General features: G+C 49.6%; 1 protein-coding gene across 2 annotated transcripts; it reads right to left on the bottom strand.

Annotated features, from left to right (window-relative positions):
* Positions 1-4,231: 4,231 nt before the first annotated feature.
* SPICE1 (spindle and centriole associated protein 1) lies at positions 4,232-20,360 on the bottom strand. 2 transcript variants are annotated; one of them, XM_073670863.1, is made up of 18 exons: positions 20,197-20,256; positions 19,155-19,250; positions 18,882-18,929; positions 18,603-18,749; positions 17,193-17,295; positions 16,965-17,086; positions 16,650-16,744; positions 15,888-16,009; positions 15,346-15,483; positions 14,977-15,218; positions 14,762-14,893; positions 10,315-10,441; positions 9,871-10,056; positions 6,975-7,279; positions 6,273-6,444; positions 5,908-5,998; positions 5,740-5,824; positions 4,232-4,720 (listed from the first exon to the last, which is right to left on the bottom strand). In XM_073670863.1, the coding sequence occupies exons 2-18, from the start codon at positions 19,248-19,250 to the stop codon at positions 4,667-4,669; spliced, it is 2,265 nt and encodes a 754-aa protein (XP_073526964.1). In that variant the 5' UTR covers positions 20,197-20,256; the 3' UTR covers positions 4,232-4,666. The 2 variants fall into 2 exon arrangements, with proteins under 2 accessions (XP_073526964.1, XP_073526963.1); XM_073670862.1 differs by having other exon boundaries at positions 4,233-4,720; positions 6,273-6,441; positions 20,197-20,360.
* Positions 20,361-21,689: the final 1,329 nt, after the last annotated feature.

Raw genomic sequence — 21,689 nt, 5'->3', positions numbered from 1 at the left:
AGGAGCGTGATATATATATATATATATATATATATATATATATATATATATATATATATATATATATAAAATGTGTGTGATAGGACAAGATACAGGGTTACTATGATGTCACCGTGATTACTACGGACAATGCTTGGCTGGGAATCCTCAGCAGTCATCATGTCTTTTCTTACAATTAATCTTCAGGAGCGCACCGCTCCTCTGCTGTCACGGGTGTGTCAGATGTGACAGACTGTCACTCTGCAGTTGGCTGCAAGAGATCTCTTCGGTTTACATTACCGACACATTCTTAGAAGCTCTCCCTCTAGGACCCAGCAGCTACCTCCCTCCTGCTCTAATTAACACGCTGGCCTGGGTGTTTAAATACTTTCATTCTGCTATAGGGCGGCGCCAGTGATATTCATTTGTTCTCTGGTGAAAGCTTGGAGCGAGTGCAGCCTTTTTACTTCCTCTCTGGTGCCAAGAGGACGTGTGTATTTCTCTGAAGTCAGCTCAAGTTAAGTTATATTTCCCCCGTGTCTGTCTACCTTGTTGTCTTTAGTTGTCAGTGGGGATCGACTAGTGCTCACCCTCCTTTTTCCCTATCCAGGGCCAAGCGCTAGGGAAAAACAGGGATAGGTTCCTGTGCGGCGATTGGTGAAGAACCAATATAGGGCGCTCTCCAGGGCTGTTAGCAGAGACAGATTTGCCTCTACAGCATGGGAGAAATGCAGGGTGATGTAAGCTGGGCAGATCCAGCCAGATTCACAATGGTGCGAGCAGGCTCTAAAGCAAGCGGCATGTGCTCTTTGCCTACGAAACCGACCACTCTGAGATCACATCAGAACCGAGAAGATTTTTAATGAGATGGAAATTGCAAAGTTGCTTGGTCTTTTCGAATGCACTTTGCAACTTTACCCATTTAAGAACTTGAGACGACCCATTTAAAGGGTTATTTCCATAAAGCAACAAGTTATCCCATATCCATTAAATAGGTGATAAGTTGCTGATTGCTGGGCAAGGACCACTAGGATAAGAAGTGTTCCCTAAATCAGGATTTTGAACCCCAAGAACAGGGCTCTGCCGCCCCATCCTGAATGCACTGGAGCAGATGTGCACATAGGTAGCTATAGAGCTCTGTTTTGGCAGGTGCCCCAATATTCTGGTAGCCAAACCATCCGGGGCCCAGCAGCTTGGCATCTACTCATGGGACAGCATTTCCTGAGTAGAAGCTTGACCAGAGCAACGTGTGCAGTTTATGACGGCTGACAGCTTATTTCAATAGACACCTTCTCCATTACAACACATACTCTCAACGATCCCAGATTCGGCAAAACTGTCCCAATTTCAGGGGTCACTAACGCTGTCCCAGCGAGTCAGGGCTTTAACTTCCACTCTCCATCTCTTCTTCCTCAGCGGTTGGGGCCGTCATTTTTGCTCTCCACACACTTACATTAATTAAACAATTCTCTTCTTTTCTTGTGATCTGGTCTCCCCTGGAATCAAACCCAGAACCCGTATCATTGCAGGAAGCATCTAAAGCTCTGAGCCACAGCCTGCACGGACAAGTAGGGGTGGATTTTTTGTACTTGAAGCTTCACTGCAGGCTATGAACCCACAAGCAGATTATACTGGTACAGTGCCTTGTGAAAGTATTTGACCCCCTTGAACTTTTCTACCTTTTGCCACATTTCTGGCTTCAAACATAAAGATATAAAATTCTAAGTTTTTTTGGGAAGAATCAACAACAAGTGGGACACAATCGTGAAGTGGAACGAAATTTATTGGATATTTTAAACTTTTTTAACAAATTAAAAACTGAAAAGTGGGGCGTGCAATATTATTCGGCCCCTTTACTTTCAGTGCAGAAGTTCAGTGAGGATCTCTGAATGATCCAATGTTCTCCTAAATGACTGGTAATGATACATAGGATCCACCTGTGTGTAATCAAGTCTCCGTATAAATGCACCTGCTCTGTGATAGTCTCAGGGGTCTCTGCTCTGTGATAGTCTCAGGGGTCTGCCGAGAGCATCATGAAGACCAAGGAACGCACCAGGCAGCTCCGAGATACTGTTGTGGAGAAGTTTAAAGCCGGATTTGGATACAAAAAGATTTCCCAAGTTTTAAACCTCTCAAGGAGCACTGTGCAAGCGATCATATTGAAATGGAAGGAGTATCAGACCACTGCAAATCTACCGAGACCCAGCTGTCCCTCGAACAAGGAGAAGACTGATCAGAGATGCAGCCAAAAGGCCCATGATCACACTGGATGAACTGCAGAGATCTACAGCTGAGGTGGGAGAGTCTGTCCATAGGACAACAATCAGTCGTACAATGCACAAATCTGGCCTTTATGGAAGAGTGGCAAGAAGAAAGCCATTTCTCAAAGATATCCATAAAAAATCTAGTTTGAAGTTTGCCACAAGCCACCTGGGAGACACCAAACATGTGGAATAAGGTGCTCTGGTCAGATGAAACCACAATCGAACTTTTTGGCCACAATGCAAAACGATATGTTTGGCGTAAAAGCAACACAGCTCATCACCCTCAAAACACCATCCCCACTGTCAAACATGGTGGTGGCAGCATCATGGTTTGGGCCTGCTTTTCTTCTGCAGGGAAAGGGAAGATGGTTAAAATTGATGGGAAGATGGACAGAGCCAAATACAGGACCATTCTGGAAGAAAACCTGTTGGAGTCTGCAAAAAAACTGAGACTGGGACGGAGATTTATCTTCCAACAAGACAATGATCCCAAACATAAAGCAAAATCTACAATGGAATGGTTCAAAAATAAACGTATCCAGGTGTTAGAATGGCGAAGTCAAAGTCCAGACCTGAATCCAATCGAGAATCTGTGGAAAGAGCTGAAAACTGCTGTTCACAAATGCCCTCCATCCAACCTCACTGAGCTCCAGCGGTTTTGCAAGGAAGAAAGGGCAAGAATTTCAGCCTCTCGATGTGCAAAACTGATAGCGACATACCCCAAGCGACTCGCAGCTGTAATCGCAGCAAAAGGTGGCGCTACAAAGTATTAACTCAAGGGGCCGTATAATATTGCACGCCCCACTTTTCAGTTTTTAATTTGTTAAAAAAGTTTAAAATATCCAATAAATTTCATTCCACTTCACGGTTGTGTCAAACTTGCTGCTGATTCTTCCCAAAAAAATTAGAATTTTATATCTTTATGTTTGAAGCCAGAAATGTGGCAAAAGGTAGAAAAGTTCAAGGGGGCCAAATACTTTCACAATGCACTGTACATAGAGATACACCTGTATATATCAGTGTATTCCTATGTTCCTGTACTCTAGAGGGAAATAAAAGTAAAATTGTTTTCTTCTTATAAAATTAGTAAAAAATGAAACTATTTAAATAATGTAATTTCTAAGGAACTTTTTAAAAAAATAATAATAATAAACATCACAAATCAGCAAACAACAGACATATTTGGTGTCCCTGTAAGGACCCGCACAACACAGCGATCTGATTATTTATGTTGATCGATAAATATTGTAAAAAAATTATTGATTTTTTTTCTCTCCAATAAACCCAGAAATAAATGTAACACTGAGGTCGTGTTCACATGTAGTGTAAATGCAGCGTCTTTAGACGCACCGAGTGTGGAGATTTCATGGAATCACATCCACTTTGCTTGGACATTTAGACCGTGTTTACATGTAGCGTAATTGCTGCAATTTCCTGCAGCTTTTTTTTTTTTGCACAGAAATTCAGCTGCGTTTAACTTTCCAAGCAAAGTGGATGTGATTTCATGAGAACTGCGCCCCCTGTGGTCTGAAGACGCCGCTGAACTGTGCGATTTTGGAGCTTTTTCTCTCTCCTTGTCTTCTATGTGGAGCTTAAAAAAATGCAAAATGTAAAAAACTGCAGATACTTTATTAAGTCCAGAGACAAAACTTTTCTGTGCTATAAAAAAAAAAAAAAAAAAAAAACAGTATTTCTGCACAGTGTGAACACGGCTTTACAGACATCAAAAAGTCAGATAGTGAAGCTACATAATGATGAGAAAGTTCCGGCAGCTCTGACTGTGAATGAGGGAACAAAAAATAATCCACAACTAGAGACGAGCCGGACGCAGAGATGACGTCGCTCCGGTGATTCATGGGCTCCTGTGCAGCCGCCCGGGACCCCTCATCTGGACCGGAGTCCCGTGAATGGAGCTGCTCATCTCCAGTCCTTGCTCACTGCCAGGTGAGGTGGTCGGTAACATTGACAACGAGCAGTAAACTATAAGGTTAAAGGTTTGTTCTGGACAGAGGAGAGGTAAATGAGAACCTTCTTGCTTTGTGTTCGCAGGTCACTAGAGACAGCCCCTGTGCTGTCAGTGAATGTAAACCCTCCCTGATCTCCTCCGGAGGATGATGTTCTGGCCTGACACATTGCAGCAAACATCAGCTGTGAACAGCGTCTGCTCCCATACGGGCTCCCGGCACCTTGATGGCTGTAGTCAGCGCTTTCCATAAAGGGGCGCCCCACCACAGTCTGATGTATGAGGGGGTCTTCTTTGCACCCTCTTGCTGGCGGAGGTGGTGGAGGGAAGGGGGAAGATGGGACGCGCCTCATTTGTGTTAAAATTACAACTAATAGATTATAAAAAAAGACAAGAAAGAAAAATCTAATTTTATTAATAAAATTACATATAAATATAAAAACACAAAGACGACGAGGGGTCAGGAGACGTGGGCGGAAAGCGCGAACCAGCCCTCCTCCTTGTCCTTACCGACCTGCCGGAGAAAGCGGGAGAGGTTAGGAAGAGCGGCTGGTACTTGTGGTGCAAACTGCAGATACAGTTCATAATAAAGGGATGGCAGGGTCAGGGAACTACAAGAAACCGCCAAGAATCAGAACTGATCAGACGGAAACTAGAACCCACAATTGTCAGCCGAACTCTGTACTGAGCGTTGGAGTAAAATCCCTTTGCCTGGTGAATCGCGGGGGAGAGGACGGTCAGCGGTGAAGCGCGGGGGAGAGGACGGTCAGCGGTGAAGCGCGGGGGAGAGGACGGTCAGCGGCGAAGCGCGGGGGAGAGGACGGTCAGCGGCGAAGCGCGGGGGAGAGGACGGTCAGCGGCGAAGCGCGGGGGAGAGGACGGTCAGCGGCGAAGCGCGGGGGAGAGGACGGTCAGCGGTGAAGCGCGGGGGAGAGGACGGTCAGCGGCGAAGCGCGGGGGAGAGGACGGTCAGCGGCGAAGCGCGGGGGAGAGGACGGTCAGCGGCGAAGAGCGGGGGAGAGGACGGTCAGCGGCGAAGCGCGGGGGAGAGGACGGTCAGCGGCGAAGCGCGGGGGAGAGGACGGTCAGCGGCGAAGCGCGGGGGAGAGGACGGTCAGCGGCGAAGCGCGGGGGAGAGGACGGTCAGCGGCGAAGCGCGGGGGAGAGGACGGTCAGCGGCGAAGCGCGGAGGAGAGGACGGTCAGCGGCGAAGCGCGGGGGAGAGGACGGTCAGCGGCGAAGCGCGGGGGAGAGGACGGTCAGCGGTGAATGGCAGGAGAGATTTTATGACGTCTCCAGTGAAACATGCGGCAGATCCACAATGCTTCTACAATGAAATCTGCAGCAGTTTTTGTCGCTGACGTCCCGTGTGCACGCGCCCCAGCTCGTTTCTTCTCCTTGGGTCCCGTGTTCTCACGTCTCAGGGCAGTGACCATCTTCAGCCATACAAATGGAGAAACATATAGTCGCCGTCCGGCTCCCACCACCCCAGTGTGGACGGCTCAATGACGGGTCGTTAACCACCAGCCCTACCTTCGTCCAGGAGGTGTCTGACGCTGCTCTTCCTCCTCTGGACGAGCCGGTCGCTGATGAATTCGATCTCTGGGAGGCGCCCGATCTATGAAGATTGGAGAGGAGTGTCAGCTCTGCAGCCCATCTCCCAGAATGCAGCAGTGCTCCGCTCGTGACCCCGGCCCTTACCTGCGCCCACTACCTACAGGCGGCGTCCCCTCCAGAGAATCGCTGAGCTGCGGCATTGGCAGCGCAGCATCGATCAGCCGCTCTCTCCTTCCTGGAAACACGAGGTGAGAGGCGTTAGATGGCGCCGCTTATCCGGATACAACCCTCACCAGGCAGCCATGAAAAGTACAATCTAATACCATCAGCCGCAGACCCCTCTGCTCTATACTCCGGGGGTCAGCAATCTGCAGCGCTCCAGCTGTTGTGACACTACAACTCCCAGCATGCCCCAGGAGACCATACAGAGGGGTCCCCCCATAACATGTTCTCTTCTGCGGAGTACAGGCCGTCATACCGGGGTAGACAGGATAATAGAGGCGCAGTACCTGACTCCTCCTGGCCGGGGGTGATGGGGGAGATGGCGGGGGACACCACCAGGCTTTGCTTCTGCTGCTCGATGAGTTTCAGGAGTTTATCCCGCGCCTCTGCGCTCTGCCGGTTCAGCTCCGCGATCCTCATCTCCAGAGTCCCTGGACTGTGCGCAGACGGCGCCTCCTGCTGGAGAATCGGGATATGTCAGCAACTGCCACCACCAGTGAAACATCCATTACTGACACCGGTCACGTGATGGACACATGGGAAGAAGTGTCCGGTAACGAGCCGGCAGCTGAGTCATCACGTGAACGGGACAAAGCACGAAGCCGTTCACGGACTGCAAGCAGAAAGCCAAAGACACCGAGGGAGTGACAGAGGAGGAGTATGCAGAATAATGGGAGACGTCTGACCGGCTGTGCACGGCTCCTGAGTGACGCCCGATGCTGCAGTCACCTCCAGAGCTGCATTCACACCTCGGCCGTGTCCTGTCCCTGCTGCACATTGGTTACAATACTACAACAACCAGAAACTGAACCAAACAATATCAATGCGTCGCTCAATGTATGGTAACAAGCAGCAGAAGTAGGAATGCAGCTCTGGATGTGAGTGGAGGATAGCACAAGGTAAGACGTCACCCCTCAGTATACACTGGAGGGTCACAAACAATGTACAGATCCCGGGTATCAGCGGCACCTCTATCCTCCGGGTGTTACCTTATCTTGTGCCGCCTCATGTGCAGCGTCCACACCGTCGGTCCTGCAGAAGAACTCTCTCCGATGAGCCTTCTGGGCGTTGTTCTGACCGGTCAGCTCGGCCATCCGGGACGCAATGTCGTGATCGTGGCTCAGGGGGGCGCTCGTGCTCTCGGGCACATGGTGCCCAGTATGATGGTGACTGACGAGTGCATCTCCCCGAGGAGCGACCCGAGACAAATCCTGAGCGGGAGGCGAAAGATTCCACCTCTGTGCGGCCGGAGCGTCAGATGAGGAAGGTAAGACATCATGGTCGCTGAGAAGAACTGAAAGAAATATCATCATAAGGTAAGATTCATAAAACGTGTCCTACCAGCCTCACTGCCCGTATACTGACCCTGTACTGATCCTGAGTTACATCCTGCATTATACTCCAGAGCTGCACTCACTATTCTGCTGGTGCAGTCACTGTGTACATACATTACATTACTGATCCTGAGTTACATCCTGTATTATACTCCAGAGCTGAGCTCACTATTCTGCTGGTGCAGTCACTGTGTACATACATTACATTACTGATCCTGAGTTACATCCTGTATTATACTCCAGAGCTGAGCTCACTATTCTGCTGGTGCGGTCACTGTGTACATACATTACATTACTGATCCTGAGTTACATCCTGTATTATACTCCAGAGCTGAGCTCACTATTCTGCTGGTGCAATCACTGTGTACATACATTACATTACTGATCCTGAGTTACATCCTGTATTATACTCCAGAGCTGAGCTCACTATTCTGCTGGTGCGGTCACTGTGTATGTACATTACATTACTGATCCTGAGTTACATCCTGCATTATACTCCAGAGCTGAGCTCACTATTCTGCTGGTGCAGTCACTGTGTACACACATTACATTACTGATTCTGAGTTACATCCTGTATTATACTCCAGAGCTGCACTCACTATTCTACTGGTGCAGTCACTGTATACATACATTACATTACTGATCCTGAGTTACATCCTGTATTATACTCCAGAGCTGCACTCACTATTCTGTTGGTGCAGTCACTGTGTACACACATTACATTACTGATCCTGAGTTACATCCTGTATTATACTCCAGAGCTGCACTCACTATTCTGCTGGTGCAGTCACTGTGTACATACATTACATTACTGATCCTGAGTTACATCCTGTATTATACTCCAGAGCTGCACTCACTATTCTGCTGGAGCAGTCACTGTGTACATACATTACATTACTGATCCTGAGTTACATCCTGTATTACACTCCAGAGCTGCACTCACTACTCTGCTGGTGCAGTCTCTGTGTACATACATTACATTACTGATCCTCAGTTACCTCCTGTATTATACTCCAGAGCTGCACTCACTATTCTGCTGGTGCAGTCACTGTGTACATACATTACATTACTGATCCTGTACTGATCCTGAGTTACATCCTGTATTATACTCCAGAGCTGCACTCACTACTCTGCTGGTGCAGTCACTGTGTACATACATTACATTACTGATCCTGAGTTACATCCTGTATTATACTCCAGAGCTGCACTCACTATTCTGCTGGTGCAGTCACTGTGCACATACATTACATTACTGATCCTGAGTTACATCCTGTATTATACTCTAGAGCTGCACTCACTATTCTGCTGGTGCAGTCACTGTGCACATACATTACATTACTGATCCTGAGTTACATCCTGTATTATACTCTAGAGCTGCACTCACTATTCTGCTGGTGCAGTCACTGTGCACATACATTACATTACTGATCCTGAGTTACATCCTGTATTATACTCTAGAGCTGCACTCACTATTCTGCTGGTGCAGTCACTGTGCACATACATTACATTACTGATCCTGAGTTACATCCTGTATTATACTCCAGAGCTGCACTCACTATTCTGCTGGTGCAGTCACTGTGCACATACATTACATTACTGATCCTGAGTTACATCCTGTATTATACTCTAGAGCTGCACTCACTATTCTGCTGGTGCAGTCACTGTGCACATACATTACATTACTGATCCTGAGTTACATCCTGTATTATACTCTAGAGCTGCACTCACTATTCTGCTGGTGCAGTCACTGTGTACATACATTACATTACTGATCCTGAGTTACATCCTGTATTATATCCCAGAGCTGCTCTCACTATTCTGCTGGTGCAGTCACTGTGTACATACATTACATTACTGATCCTGAGTTACATCCTGTATTATACTCCAGAGCTGCTCTCACTTTTCTGCTGGTGCAGTCACTGTGTACATACATTACATTACTGATCCTGAGTTACATCCTGTATTATATCCCAGAGCTGCTCTCACTATTCTGCTGGTGCAGTCACTGTGTACATACATTACATTACTGATCCTGAGTTACCTCCTGTATTATACTCCAGAGCTGCACTCACTATTCTGCTGGTGCAGTCATTGTGCACATACATTACATTACTGATCCTGAGTTACATCCTGTATTATACCCCAGAGCTGCACTCACTATTCTGCTGGTGCAGTCACTGTGTACATACATTACATTACTGATCCTGAGTTACATCCTGTATTATACTCCAGAGCTGCACTTACTATTCTGCTGGAGCAGTCACTGTGTATATACATTACATTACTGATCCTGAGTTACATCTTGCATTATACTCCAGAGCTGCACTCTATATTCTGTGGCTTTAGAGTGGAGATCTCCCAGGATTCCCGGCTTGTTCGGGTGGGGTGTGTACTGACCAGCTTGTTGACAGTTTCCAGCAGACTAGTGAGTGGATGCGACAGATTATGGGGCGGAGGTCACCGGTCCGCGCTCGTCGGTCTCCATCGTCCCCACACCCTGATATGCAGTTAGCGGACATCTTACTATACCGCTCCTCGATGATCCACTCACGTGAGTTCTGGTCCCCAACACCTAGCCACGTCCTCTGTCTGGGAGGAGACAACATGATGGCGGGCTCAAAGTCCAGCAGGGACCCCACGTCCCCGAATGATGTGGTCGCCTGCTTAATGCTGGACGTGACATACCCAGGGTAGGGCGCCGCTGAGTCTTCTCGCTCTGCTCCACGCTGTAACCCTGCTACAGAAAGAAATACACGTATCTCTCTGCTGCCCGATGGCTGCCTGTCAGGGCCGGACGTGCAGGAGCAGAGGAAAGCTGGGTGACCTGTATAGCGGCACAGCAGTCCTGTAGACAATGTATAGTGGGGGTACGGCCACCGCACCAGTCCAACTGGGCATTCAGGGCCCAACGCACCAGTGGGGGTCCCAGCACTCAGACCCCACTGATTGGTAGGAACCCCCATCCTATAGATCGATGATAAAGAGTTGGACTCACCATGCGCCGTCACATGGGCAGAGTCGTCGTTGGTTGGGGGTTTCATCCGCTCGGGGACGGGCACAGGATGTCTCATCGTAGCCTCCCCCGGAGTCGGTGACTGGTCAGACACGCGCTGGTGACCGCCCTGTGGAAGGTAAAGCATGGCTGCAGTATTCAGAGGTGCCGCTACCACCGTGTGCCCCCCCCCCCCCTCTCCTGTTTTAGGCTCCTCAGCCGATGAATAAGGCTTCTGTGGGGGTCCGACTCCTGGGACTGCCCTGATCAGCAGAATGGAGGGTCTGCTGGAGTTTTACTTTAGTGAATGAGGCTGGTCTGCAGTACCAAACACAGCCACATGGAGCATAGTGGCGCTGTGGGCCCTGCAGTGGTGGACCTCTCGCACTCCAGCCCCTTCATACTCTTGGTCGGGGATGTCCAGTTTTTCAGACACACTTTTGTGTCTGTCATAGCAAATATTAAGATTCCTAAAGCCACTGTAATGAAGGGACAGTCACCCCCTCCCTCCTCCTCTCACACAGATTTGCTGTAGGAACAAGAGCTGACACTCTGAGAAATAGACTTGTACAATGAGCATAAAGAAGTAGGTAATAAGGTACAGTGGGGACAATCTTAGTTAATATGGGGACAGCTCCTTTTTGAAGTAAAGGACCCCTGCAGTGCCAATGAGGATGTCTATTGTGCGTAGACAGAGATTTATAGATTGGACAGGTAATAAAGACAGGAAAGGTCTTTTCAGAGGTTTGGGTAACAAAAGGGTACATGTGTTTACACATAGACAGAGAAGTGGGAGAAGCCACTTTTGTCCACAGGAAATACATCCCGACTTGAAACTACACTTATGTCCCTTTAAGGGAAATATTACATCTGTAGCCAGCCGAGCTGGTAGCGGTGAAAAGTTGGAAATATCGGGGTCTGTATGGATCCAATAGTGATGGGACATACATTTTCAGCTTCAGGGCTGATAACAATATGCATATTTTTTCATAACTGTGACACCTGCCTATTAGCCCCAAATCCATAGTGCCCAGATAACTGACACCAGCCATGTCATGTTTGGTCTATGGGGAAAGGTAAAATCCCAGTAAAAAATTTAGCGGCGATGTCGAACTTCTGTGGTCGTTGGGAGTGGAAACATCTCATAAGTTGGGAATTTAGTAAAACCCTCAGGGGCTGAGAACATCCCACAACCCGGCCCACGTGAGGTCATCAAGGGGCGTGTGTTAGTGTAACTCAGGTGCTGATAAAAGGTCAAGCCAAATTATGATCTGTGGTTCTGTAGAGAGATACACGTCATGTATGCATGAATCCCGTTCATTGAACGTCTCAATCGAAGTGCTCTCCTCCTTTGCTAGCTGACTCATCTCTGAGCGGCTTAGTAAGTTACCTTTGTTATTCCTTTTTATTTTATGTAACTGTATATTCTGTATTGTTTTGTCCCCTTTGTAAAATCTTTTGTATATACAGTACAGACCAAAAGTTTGGACACACCATCTCATTTAAAGATTTTTCTGTATTTTCATGACTATGAAAATTGTACATTCACACTGAAGGCATCAAAACTATGAATTAACACATGTGGAATTATATACTTAACAAAAAAGTGTGAAACAACTGAAAATATGTCTTATATTCTAGGTTCTTCAAAGTAGCCACCTTTTGCTTTGATGACTGCTTTGCACACTCTTGGCATTCTCTTGATGAGCTTCAAGAGGTAGTAACCAGAAATGGTCTTCACTTCACAGGTGTGCCCTGTCAGGTTTAATAAGTGGGATTTCTTGCCTTATAAATGGGGTTGGGACCATCAGTTGTGTTGTGCAGAAGTCTGGTGGATACACAGCTGATAGTCCTACTGAATAGACTGTTAGAATTTGTATTATGGCAAGAAAAAAGCAGCTAAGTAAAGAAAAACGAGTGGCCATCATTACTTTAAGAAATGAAGGTCAGTCAGTCTGAAAAATTGGGAAAACTTTGAAAGTGTCCCCAAGTGCAGTTGCAAAAACCATCAAGCGCTACAAAGAAACTGGCTCACGAGGACCGCCCCAGGAAAGGAAGACCAAGAGTCACCTCTGCTTCTGAGGATAAGTTTATCCGAGTCACCAGCCTCAGAAATCGCAGGTTAACAGCAGCTCAGATTAGAGACCAGGTCAAAGCCTCACAGAGTTCTAGCAGCAGACACATCTCTACAACAACTGTTAAGAGGAGACTTTGTGCAGCAGGCCTTCATGGTAAAATAGCTGCTAGGAAACCACTGCTAAGGACAGGCAACAAGCAGAAGAGACTTGTTTGGGCTAAAGAACACAAGGAATGGACATTAGACCAGTGGAAATCTATGCTTTGGTCTGATGAGTCCAAATTTGAGATCTTTGGTTCCAACCACCGTGTTTTTGTGCGACGCAGAAAAGGTGAACGGATGGACTCTACATGCCTGGTTCCCACCGTGAAGCATGGAGGAGGAGGTGTGATGGTGTGGGGGTGCTTTGCTGGTGACACTGTTGGGGATTTATTCAAAATTGAAGGCATACTGAACCAGCATGGCTACCACAGCATCTTGCTGCGGCATGCTATTCCATCATTTATTTTTCAACAGGACAATGACCCCAAACACACCTCCAGGCTGTGTAAGGGCTATTTAACCAAGAGGGAGAGTGATGGGGTGCTACGCCAGATGACCTGGCCTCCACAGTCACCAGACCTGAACCCAATCGAGATGGTTTGGGGTGAGCTGGACCGCAGAGTGAAGGCAAAAGGGCCAACAAGTGCTAAGCATCTCTGGGAACTCCTTCAAGATTGTTGGAAGACCATTTCCGGTGACTACCTCTTGAAGCTCATCAAGAGAATGCCAAGAGTGTGCAAAGCAGTCATAAAAGCAAAAGGTGGCTACTTTGAAGAACCTAGAATATAAGACATATTTTCAGTTGTTTCACACTTTTTTGTTAAGTATATAATTCCACATGTGGTAATTCATAGTTTTGATGCCTTCAGTGTGAATGTACAATTTTCATAGTTATGAAAATACAGAAAAATCTTTAAATGAGAAGGTGTGTCCAAACTTTTGGTCTGTACTGTATATATTTTTTTTTTATAAACACTATCTTTCTGGATTAAAATGTAATAGTTCTGTTCCTTTTGTTTTGTAAATCGCTCCCCAAGCCATACGCTATCAGGAACCAGGCATCCAATCATCCTGTAAAAATGGCTGGTGGTGGCAGCAAGTAATCTGGGGTTATTGTGGAGATTGCTGAGACCGTACCGGGGTTATATACACATATTCGATGTGTTGGAATCGGAGGTGTATATACCATACGCTCACTGTAAGGCTCTTTCACACGTCAGTATCTCCGGTACGAGTGGTGACTGTTTCCACATGTATCGGAGACACTGACACACGCAGACACATTCATATCTATGGGACTGTGCACATCTCAGTGTATTTTCACGGACCTTGTGTCCATGTGCTCTACACGGAAACAAGTCCGTTTTTTTGCGGTTACATGGTCCGCAAAACGTACCACACGGATGACATCCGTGTGTCATCCGTGTCACATGGACAGGCGTCTGGGAATGGCGCTGAACACTGCCCACAATGATGAGGGTAGTGGTAGTCTGATCCCGGAGTCCCCACCTGTAAAAATAAGAATAAAATAATAAAATCCTTATACTCACCTCTCCTCGGTGTCCCCCGCTGTATTCCATGCGACTGCTGCTGCCGAGGAGCCGGGGAGAATGAGCCGCTCCGGAGCTGCGCTCAGTGAGTGACAGGACACGGCTCCTGAGCTGCAACTTCGGAGCGCTCATTCTCCCTGGCTCCTCGACAGCAGGGGTCGCATGGATGACAGCGGGGGACACCGGTGAGAGGTGAGTATAAGGATTTTAATATTTTATTCTTATTTTTACAGGTGGGGACACCGGGATCAGACTACCACTACCCTCATCATGGTCCCTGCTGGTGCTGATCACTGCGCCGGCAGGGAACCATGATGAGGGCAGTGTTCAGCACCGGCGCCTTGGAACAGCGCTAACTGTACACGGATTCCCAGGAGCTGGTACGTGTCACATTGATGCGGCACACGGGCGCCACACAGATGCAACACGTAAAACTCACACGGACATCTCCGGTACCGGAGATATGCAGACGTATGAAACCGGACTTAGTTTCCCAATAACTGGCCTATTAGTGGAAACAGCCTGCGGCCGCCTCCATTAATCTTCAGTCAGTTGTGTAATTGTTCAGACTATAGGGGGCAGCATAGAGCTGTCTGTGACAAAAGATCATGACGGGCAGATCTGTGGGACCTCCGGGCTGTGATTTCTTGAAAGTGTCCATGATTGGTGTCTGCTCTTGGCACACCGTGGCTTGCCAGTGACCCATGGGTGCCCCAATGCCCAAAATGCGGGTGTGCGCAGTGTTATCTATAGAAGGAGGACGACGATGTCTGGACATTACCGGGGACGTGGAGCTGCCGTTCTTCATAGCGAGAATCTCTGCGGTCAGAGCGTCAATCAGCAGCCGCTGTTCCGTCAGCTCGTCCTTCAGCCGCTGCCGCTCCACGGACTCCTGGCGCAGCTGCCGGTCGCTCTGTAGAGGAAGCCACAGGTGAGTGTCCCCGACCTCCAAGGTGTTACTCCAGCCTCGGCCCCTCATCCGCCCGCCCGTCTCACCTCCTTCAGATAGGACACAAGCCGCCTTATGGCGTTGACGAGGCACAGGGTGAAGCCCGTAAGCCCCTGAGCCTGCGGCGCGGAGGACACGTCCCGGCCGCTCTCCCTCTCGTAGGTCTCCAGCTCCTGCTCCACCTCCTGGATCATCTGCTTCAGGACATCAAGGCTGGACGGCTCGTGTGTGGAGGCTGGGGGTCCGGCTCTCTGACTGCTGGAGACATGGGGTGGTCTCATTTTCTTTCCTTCAGGAGAATGGAAAAGACCCCAAATGACTTGTAGTAGTTTCCATTTCTGCTGCCCCCTTGTGTTACATGGGTTTTGTGCTTGGGCTGAGGGGGGCGTTGTTTTCTGAGGGTCCAGCACACCTACCTTTACTCTGCAGCTTGCGCTGATTTATGGGCTGTGGGTTTAATACATGGCCGATGATGATACTGGTTTCCGGCTCCTCCGGTTCGTCCTCCGTTAGTCGGGTCTTCACCTTGTTCACAGCTGCGGTGGCATTTAATGCTGGCAAGAGAAGTAGCATGTGAATACCGCCCAGGAGGAATGAGGCATCACCGAGGGCTGCTACTACTGCACACTGAGTCATGAGAGCAGATGCAAATCCTCCTCCCGTTTAGTACATACAGCTCCTGAGCAGAGTAATGCATCTCCGAGGTTACAGACTACAAGCATGTGCTGCTCTTGCATATGCTCGATCTTCAGTGGTCTGTGACTACAGACAGTCAACACGTGGTTTACTAGTAGTCTGTAACGGTGGCGATGTATAGGTAAGGAGGAGCTGCATACACAAAACGTGAGGAGCATTCAATCGAGATTATATGCAGCTGCTTCCTTATTTTAGATACATTGAAGTAATTCCCTGTAGGGGGGACATCACTTTAATAAAGGGGGCATCATAATGTTATTACCTATATGGTTGTTTGGCGGGTGCTTGGCCCCACTGGGTGTTACAAGGGGGTCCTGCACCCTATCTCTGGACCATTGACCAGATGTGAAATGAGAACTCTCTTCATTCAATATCTGGCGAACCCTGAAAAAAGATCAAAAAAGGAGACAGAACCTTTACATCATGGCCCCTCGCCAACCGGGACTGCTCAACACAACGCCGGACTCCATATACAGAGACGTGACCCGATGCCAAGGTCACGGGTGCACCCACTGTGGGAGGCGAGTGGAGAAGTCACTACCAGTCTCCACGCCGGCATCTTGTGGATCAGCAGATTACCCCTTTAAGACAATCTAGTTTCCCAAAATGATCACCTTTCCTCCGCTGGAACCTACTGATCCTCGGCCCGGCCTGGTCTGGAAGGTCTGGACTCGCTGACTTTCCTTCCAGGAGAGACGCTTCTACCACTTCATATCACTGATCGGAGGGGGGCCGGGTGCGGAGTCACCACCAATCAGTAAAGAGGCAGAAGTCAAAGTTCTCCGAAACACTCAGTGTTCTTTAAATGGCCACTAAGTGCACCCACTCTGGTGTAGTGCACAGTGGGAGTAGTAGTTACTGTGCTCCTCTGACCTCAGTCTCTGCTGTGTGTATGAGACCTTATCAGGGTATATACCAGGCTGTGCTCCCACGGTGCCGAGCGCCATAACGCGGCTGTAACCTGCCTGACGGACGGCAGCCTCAGGTGGGGCACAGCCGGCATCCAGGGCACGAGCCCACTCACTTGTCTGTGTCTAGGTCGGGCCGAAAGCTGATGGACACCTCCGCATCTTCATCATCACTGTCCTTAGGGTGGATCTCCTCCACCTCATTCAAAGCCTAAAAGCAGAACAGGTCAAAGAGCAAAACGATAATCAACTATCATCATCACCACCAATCATCATCATCACCAATCGTCATCATGACCACCACCACTCATCATCATTCATCATCAACATCACCACACATCAACACCAGCACTCATCATCCCCTCCATCATCATCATCTGTGATGAGATCCTGGGGAAGGCCTCAGAATAAGCAATTCTTGGTTCTATTACCTGAGAGTCCATGATGCTCTCGCTGAGGATGGACAGGCGGGTGGGGGGGTCCTTCTTCAGAGCTATGGGGCCACATGAAGTTTCCAGGTCACAGGATGGGGCCATGGTGACATGTGGGAAACCTGAAAAAAAGAGGGAACAAACATTTCAACAAGGAGGAGCCTCGTGGGCACTAGAGCTGGAGATCTAGAGGAAGGACAATACGGACAAGGACGTGTACATTAGTACCGGTGTGTCTGCGGGGGGCATCTCCAAACAGATCCTTCACCACAGCCATGGCCCTGTCTGAGCGCTCCAGGACGTCCTTCATCTGGTACTGATCCGAGAGAATCTGCAGAAAGCAAAGAGATGACATCCCATAATACAAGGAAGATGTACTACACCTCACCAGAGATGGCGAAACTAAAGGAAGGAAATACCCCCCACCCTCCACAGACCCCGTCCCTGTGGCCCAGAAGTTCATCTCAGGCAGAGAAGCAAGAGGAAGCTCCTGTATACGACATCAACGCCACCAGTGACCCTGGAAGATCAACACCGTACTGGTATACAGGACACAAAGGGCTATCCCATAATTACACGTCATCCACCAGCCAGCATCCCTGCAGGTTCCTCCACTGATCTCAGACGCTTTATATTATACTCCAGAGCTGCACTCACTATTCTGCTGGTGCAGTCACTGTGTACATACATTACATTACTGGTCCTGAGTTACATCCTGTATTATACTCCAGAGCTGCACTCACTATTCTGCTGGTGCAGCCACTGTGTACACACATTACATTACTGATCCTGAGTTACATCCTGTATTATACTCCAGAGCTGCACTCACTATTCTGCTGGTGCAGTCACTGTGTACATACATTACTGATCCTGAGTTACATCCTGTATTATACTCCAGAGCTGCACTCACTATGCTGCTGATGCAGTCACTGTGTACATACATTACATTACTGATCCTGAGTTACATCCTGTATTATACTCCAGAGCTGCACTCACTATGCTGCTGATGCAGTCACTGTGTACATACATTACATTACTGATCCTGAGTTACATCCTGTATTATACTCCAGAGCTGCACTCACTATTCTGCTGGTGCAGTCACTGTGTACATACATTACATTACTGATCCTGAGTTACCTCCTGTATTATACTCCAGAGCTGCACTCACTATTCTGCTGGTGCAGTCACTGTGTACATACAATACTTTACTGATCCTGAGTTACATCCTGTATTATACTCCAGAGCTGCACTCACTATTCTGCTGGTGCAGTCACTGTGTACATACATTACATTACTGATCCTGAGTTACATCCTGTATTATACTCCAGAGCTGCACTCACTATTCTGCTGGTGCAGTCACTGTGTACATACATTACATTACTGATCCTGAGTTACATCCTGTATTCTACTCCAGAGCTGCGCTCACTATTCTGCTGGTGCAGTCACTGTGTACATACATTACATTACTGATCCTGAGTTACATCCTGTATTATACTCCAGAGCTGCACTCACTATGCTGGTGACTTCAGAGCGGAGCTCTCCCAGCACAGAGTGACTTACACTGACAGTTTATGGTGGGCTCGTTGAGGTTACTTAGGAGTCCAGACACTACGTCCCTGTCACTTCCATTCTCTTTACCTCCATCATCAGTGCCAGGCGTCTCTCCTCTAGAGGGTCCGGGGGGCCGCCATTCTGTCTCCTCCACTCTTTCTGTAATGATCTCTTTTTCAGTTCCCATTGGGCCAGGCTGTGATTTCGGGACTTATGGATCTCGTGACGATGCACCTGCGGCCAAGGAGAGACAGAGATCAGTGACACGAGCTCCTCAGTGACCGGACCCCACCCCCCGACAGAACAAAGTAGCCCCAACCCAGATATAAGCAGAGAAGAGGATCACGTCCCGTGGGGGGCACTCACCAGCTCCTCGGGGGTCGCACGATGGACGCCGAGATCTTGTATGGAACTCTGAAAAACAGCGAGAAACCTGATGAGACCCCGGAGAAAGCGAACAGACATCAGACTGCAGGGGGCTCCGAAACACAGCATCTGCCTCCAGGTAACACTAGACAGGGGGCTGCACGAAGAACCGACCGCTGCGACCCAGAGAGGAGGCGGAGCCAAGGGGGCAAACATCACATCTGAGCCCAGTCTGTCCTTAGCAGGGGGAGCAGAGACCCCCGAGACACTCACGTCCCACGCCTGACGCACTGGGGTCTTCTTCCTGCTTCCCGCTGATTTCTTCACTCCTGATCGACAGCTAAGAGGACGATTGTAACGTCCAGACATCTGCGGAGAAGAGCGGATGGTGAGGAGCTGTGCAGCCGGTCACCCCCACCGGTGACACCCCCCCACAATGACACCCCCACCAGTGACATCTCCCACCCTCGTCGCCCACCAGTGACACCCCTCACCCTTACCGCCCACCAGTGAAACCCCCACCCTCATCGCCCACTAGTGACACCCCCCACAGCGTCCCCTCCACCACTGACACCCCCCACAGCGTCCCCTCCACCACTGACACCCCCCACAGAGTCCCCTCCACAGCGTCCCCTCCACCAGTGACACCCCCCACAGCATCCCTTCCACCAGTGACACTCCCCACAGCGTCCCCTCCACCAGTGACACCCCCCACAGCGTCCCTTCCACCAGTGACACTCCCCACAGCGTCCCCTCCACCACTGACACCCCTCCACAGCGTCCCCTCCACCACTGACACCCCCCACAGCGTCCCCTCCACCAGTGACACCCCCAGAGCATCCCCTCCACCACTGACACCCCCCACAGCGTCCCCTCCACCAGTGACACCCCCTCAGTGTCCCCTCCACCAGTGACACCCCCCACAGTGTCCCCTCCACCAGTGACACCCCCAGAGCATCCCCTCCACCACTGACACCCCCCACAGCGTCCCCTCCACCAGTGACACCCCCACAGCGTCCCCTCCACCAGTGACACCCCCACAGCGTCCCCTCCACCAGTGACACCCCCACAGTGTCCCTTCCACCAGTGACACCCCCACAGCGTTCCCTCCACCAGTGACACCCCCACAGTGTCCCCTCCACAGTGACCCCCCCCCACATTGTCCCCTCTACAGTGACCTCTCCACCAGAGACACCCCCTGTAATGACCCCTCCACTAGTGACACGTTCCCCACCCTCATCACCCCCCGGTGACTCTCCCCTGTCCTCCCACAGTCATCTCTCCCGGCGCCCCTCTGGTCCGGGGCAGCTCTCACCTCTCCGGTTTTAGTCTCCGCTCTGGATTGAACGTTAGCGCCGCCGCGGTCTCCAATCGGCGCCGGAGATCCGGGTCCTACGTCACTTCCTGTTGAATTCCCATGACAACCGTACAACAACCTTCACTGACAGTTAGGAGCCAGCGGCGGAGGGGGAGGGGCTCCGGAAAGAAGGGGTCTGTACCGGAGGGGGAGGGGCTCCTGGTGGTCTGCACCGGAGGGGGTCTGTACTGGAGGGGAAGGGGCTTCTGGTGGTCTGTACCGTAGGGGAAGGGGCTCCTGGGTCTGTACCGGATCCAAGTGCATGATGATGCTCTTCCCCAGCAGCAGCGCCCCCCGGCGGTCGTCTCTCTCCTCTGGTTTTTTGCAGGCCGCCTCTTTTTATCATCCTCATTATTTTCTCTTGTGCCCCCCAAAAATATAAATCGTACTGGTGTCTCCTAGCTACCGGCCACCGCCATCTCCGTATTTATAGTCAGTCCATAAAATCATCGCCATGAGTGTGACGTGTCCGCAGGGTGGGCCGCCCTCAGGGGCCGCTATCACCTCGTCACGCCATTGTCGCTTCCATGTGGGGCGTTGGCCCCTGCGGAAACACGGACACTGGCGGTCAGTGACCATGAATATGTTTGTTGTGTGCGGCCGGAGTATGTTTGTTGTGTGCGGCCGGAGCGTGGTCGCCATGGTTGTGTATGTGGCACGTGTATGTAGGATGGCTTCTGCCCTATTTATATGGCTCCATTCACACGGCGGCCTGATGACCGCTCCTGGCTTCTCCGGGTGCCGAATGTCAGGTTCCATCTTCTGCGGTATAAAATAGAAGAAAATATTCAGCGTGGATATATATACTGCAGATATATACTGTATAGTGCTGGTATACAGTATACTGTATAGCGCGGGTATATACTATAACCAAGTATTAATTAGGGGTGCCTTTATTGTTGTTTATTGTTTCTTCTTTGAAATTGCAACATGGAAGTTGAAAAGCAATGTTTTATTGTTGTATTACTTTGGACCACTAATTAAAAAATCCTGAGGATATAACTTTGGTACATAACGTTTGGTACAGGGCAGCACGGTGGCCCTTGCCCATGGCCCGGGTTTTTATTGATTGGGGTACGGGGAGTGGGGTGAAGGAAGTGAGAGTATCCAAAAACCTACCTGCAAATGTTTTGTTGGGAACTGATTTGGGGAGGATGTTTGCTTATTATGTCCCTGACACCCCTCCTCGATCTGATACGGTTGGTAAGGTTAATGCTGATACTGTGAATGTCAATGCTTTACCTACTGATAATGATGATGATGATGTACTGGAAGGTACAGGAGAACTGAGCCATGTAACGCTGCGGGGTGATATTGCCGAGGATCCCCTAGCAGGAGCAAGTGTCAGTGCTAAGGGTAATGGGGAGAGGCACGGGGACCATGAAGCTGGTGGTGCTGTGCCAGCGACCAATGTCACAACAGATGGTGACCTGGCTGATGGTAGCTGCCCC

The sequence above is a fragment of the Phyllobates terribilis genome, unplaced genomic scaffold (genome assembly GCF_046119375.1).
Source record: "Phyllobates terribilis strain yellow unplaced genomic scaffold, ASM4611937v1 Scaffold_2__4_contigs__length_985480577, whole genome shotgun sequence".
Classification (NCBI taxonomy): Eukaryota; Metazoa; Chordata; class Amphibia; order Anura; family Dendrobatidae; genus Phyllobates; species Phyllobates terribilis.
This window is presented reverse-complemented; position numbering and strand designations above follow the sequence as displayed.

Excerpts from the sequence above, each read along its gene's own strand:
- SPICE1 (XM_073670863.1), bottom strand. The coding sequence starts at position 19,250 with ATGTCTGGACGTTACAATCGTCCTCTTAGCTGTCGATCAGGAGTGAAG. Across the intron at positions 18,750-18,881 it reads GTGCGACCCCCGAGGAGCTG|GTGCATCGTCACGAGATCCA; the intron begins GTGAGTGCCCCC and ends CCTTGGCCGCAG. Across the intron at positions 4,721-5,739 it reads CAGACACCTCCTGGACGAAG|GTCGGTAAGGACAAGGAGGA; the intron begins GTAGGGCTGGTG and ends TTTCTCCGGCAG.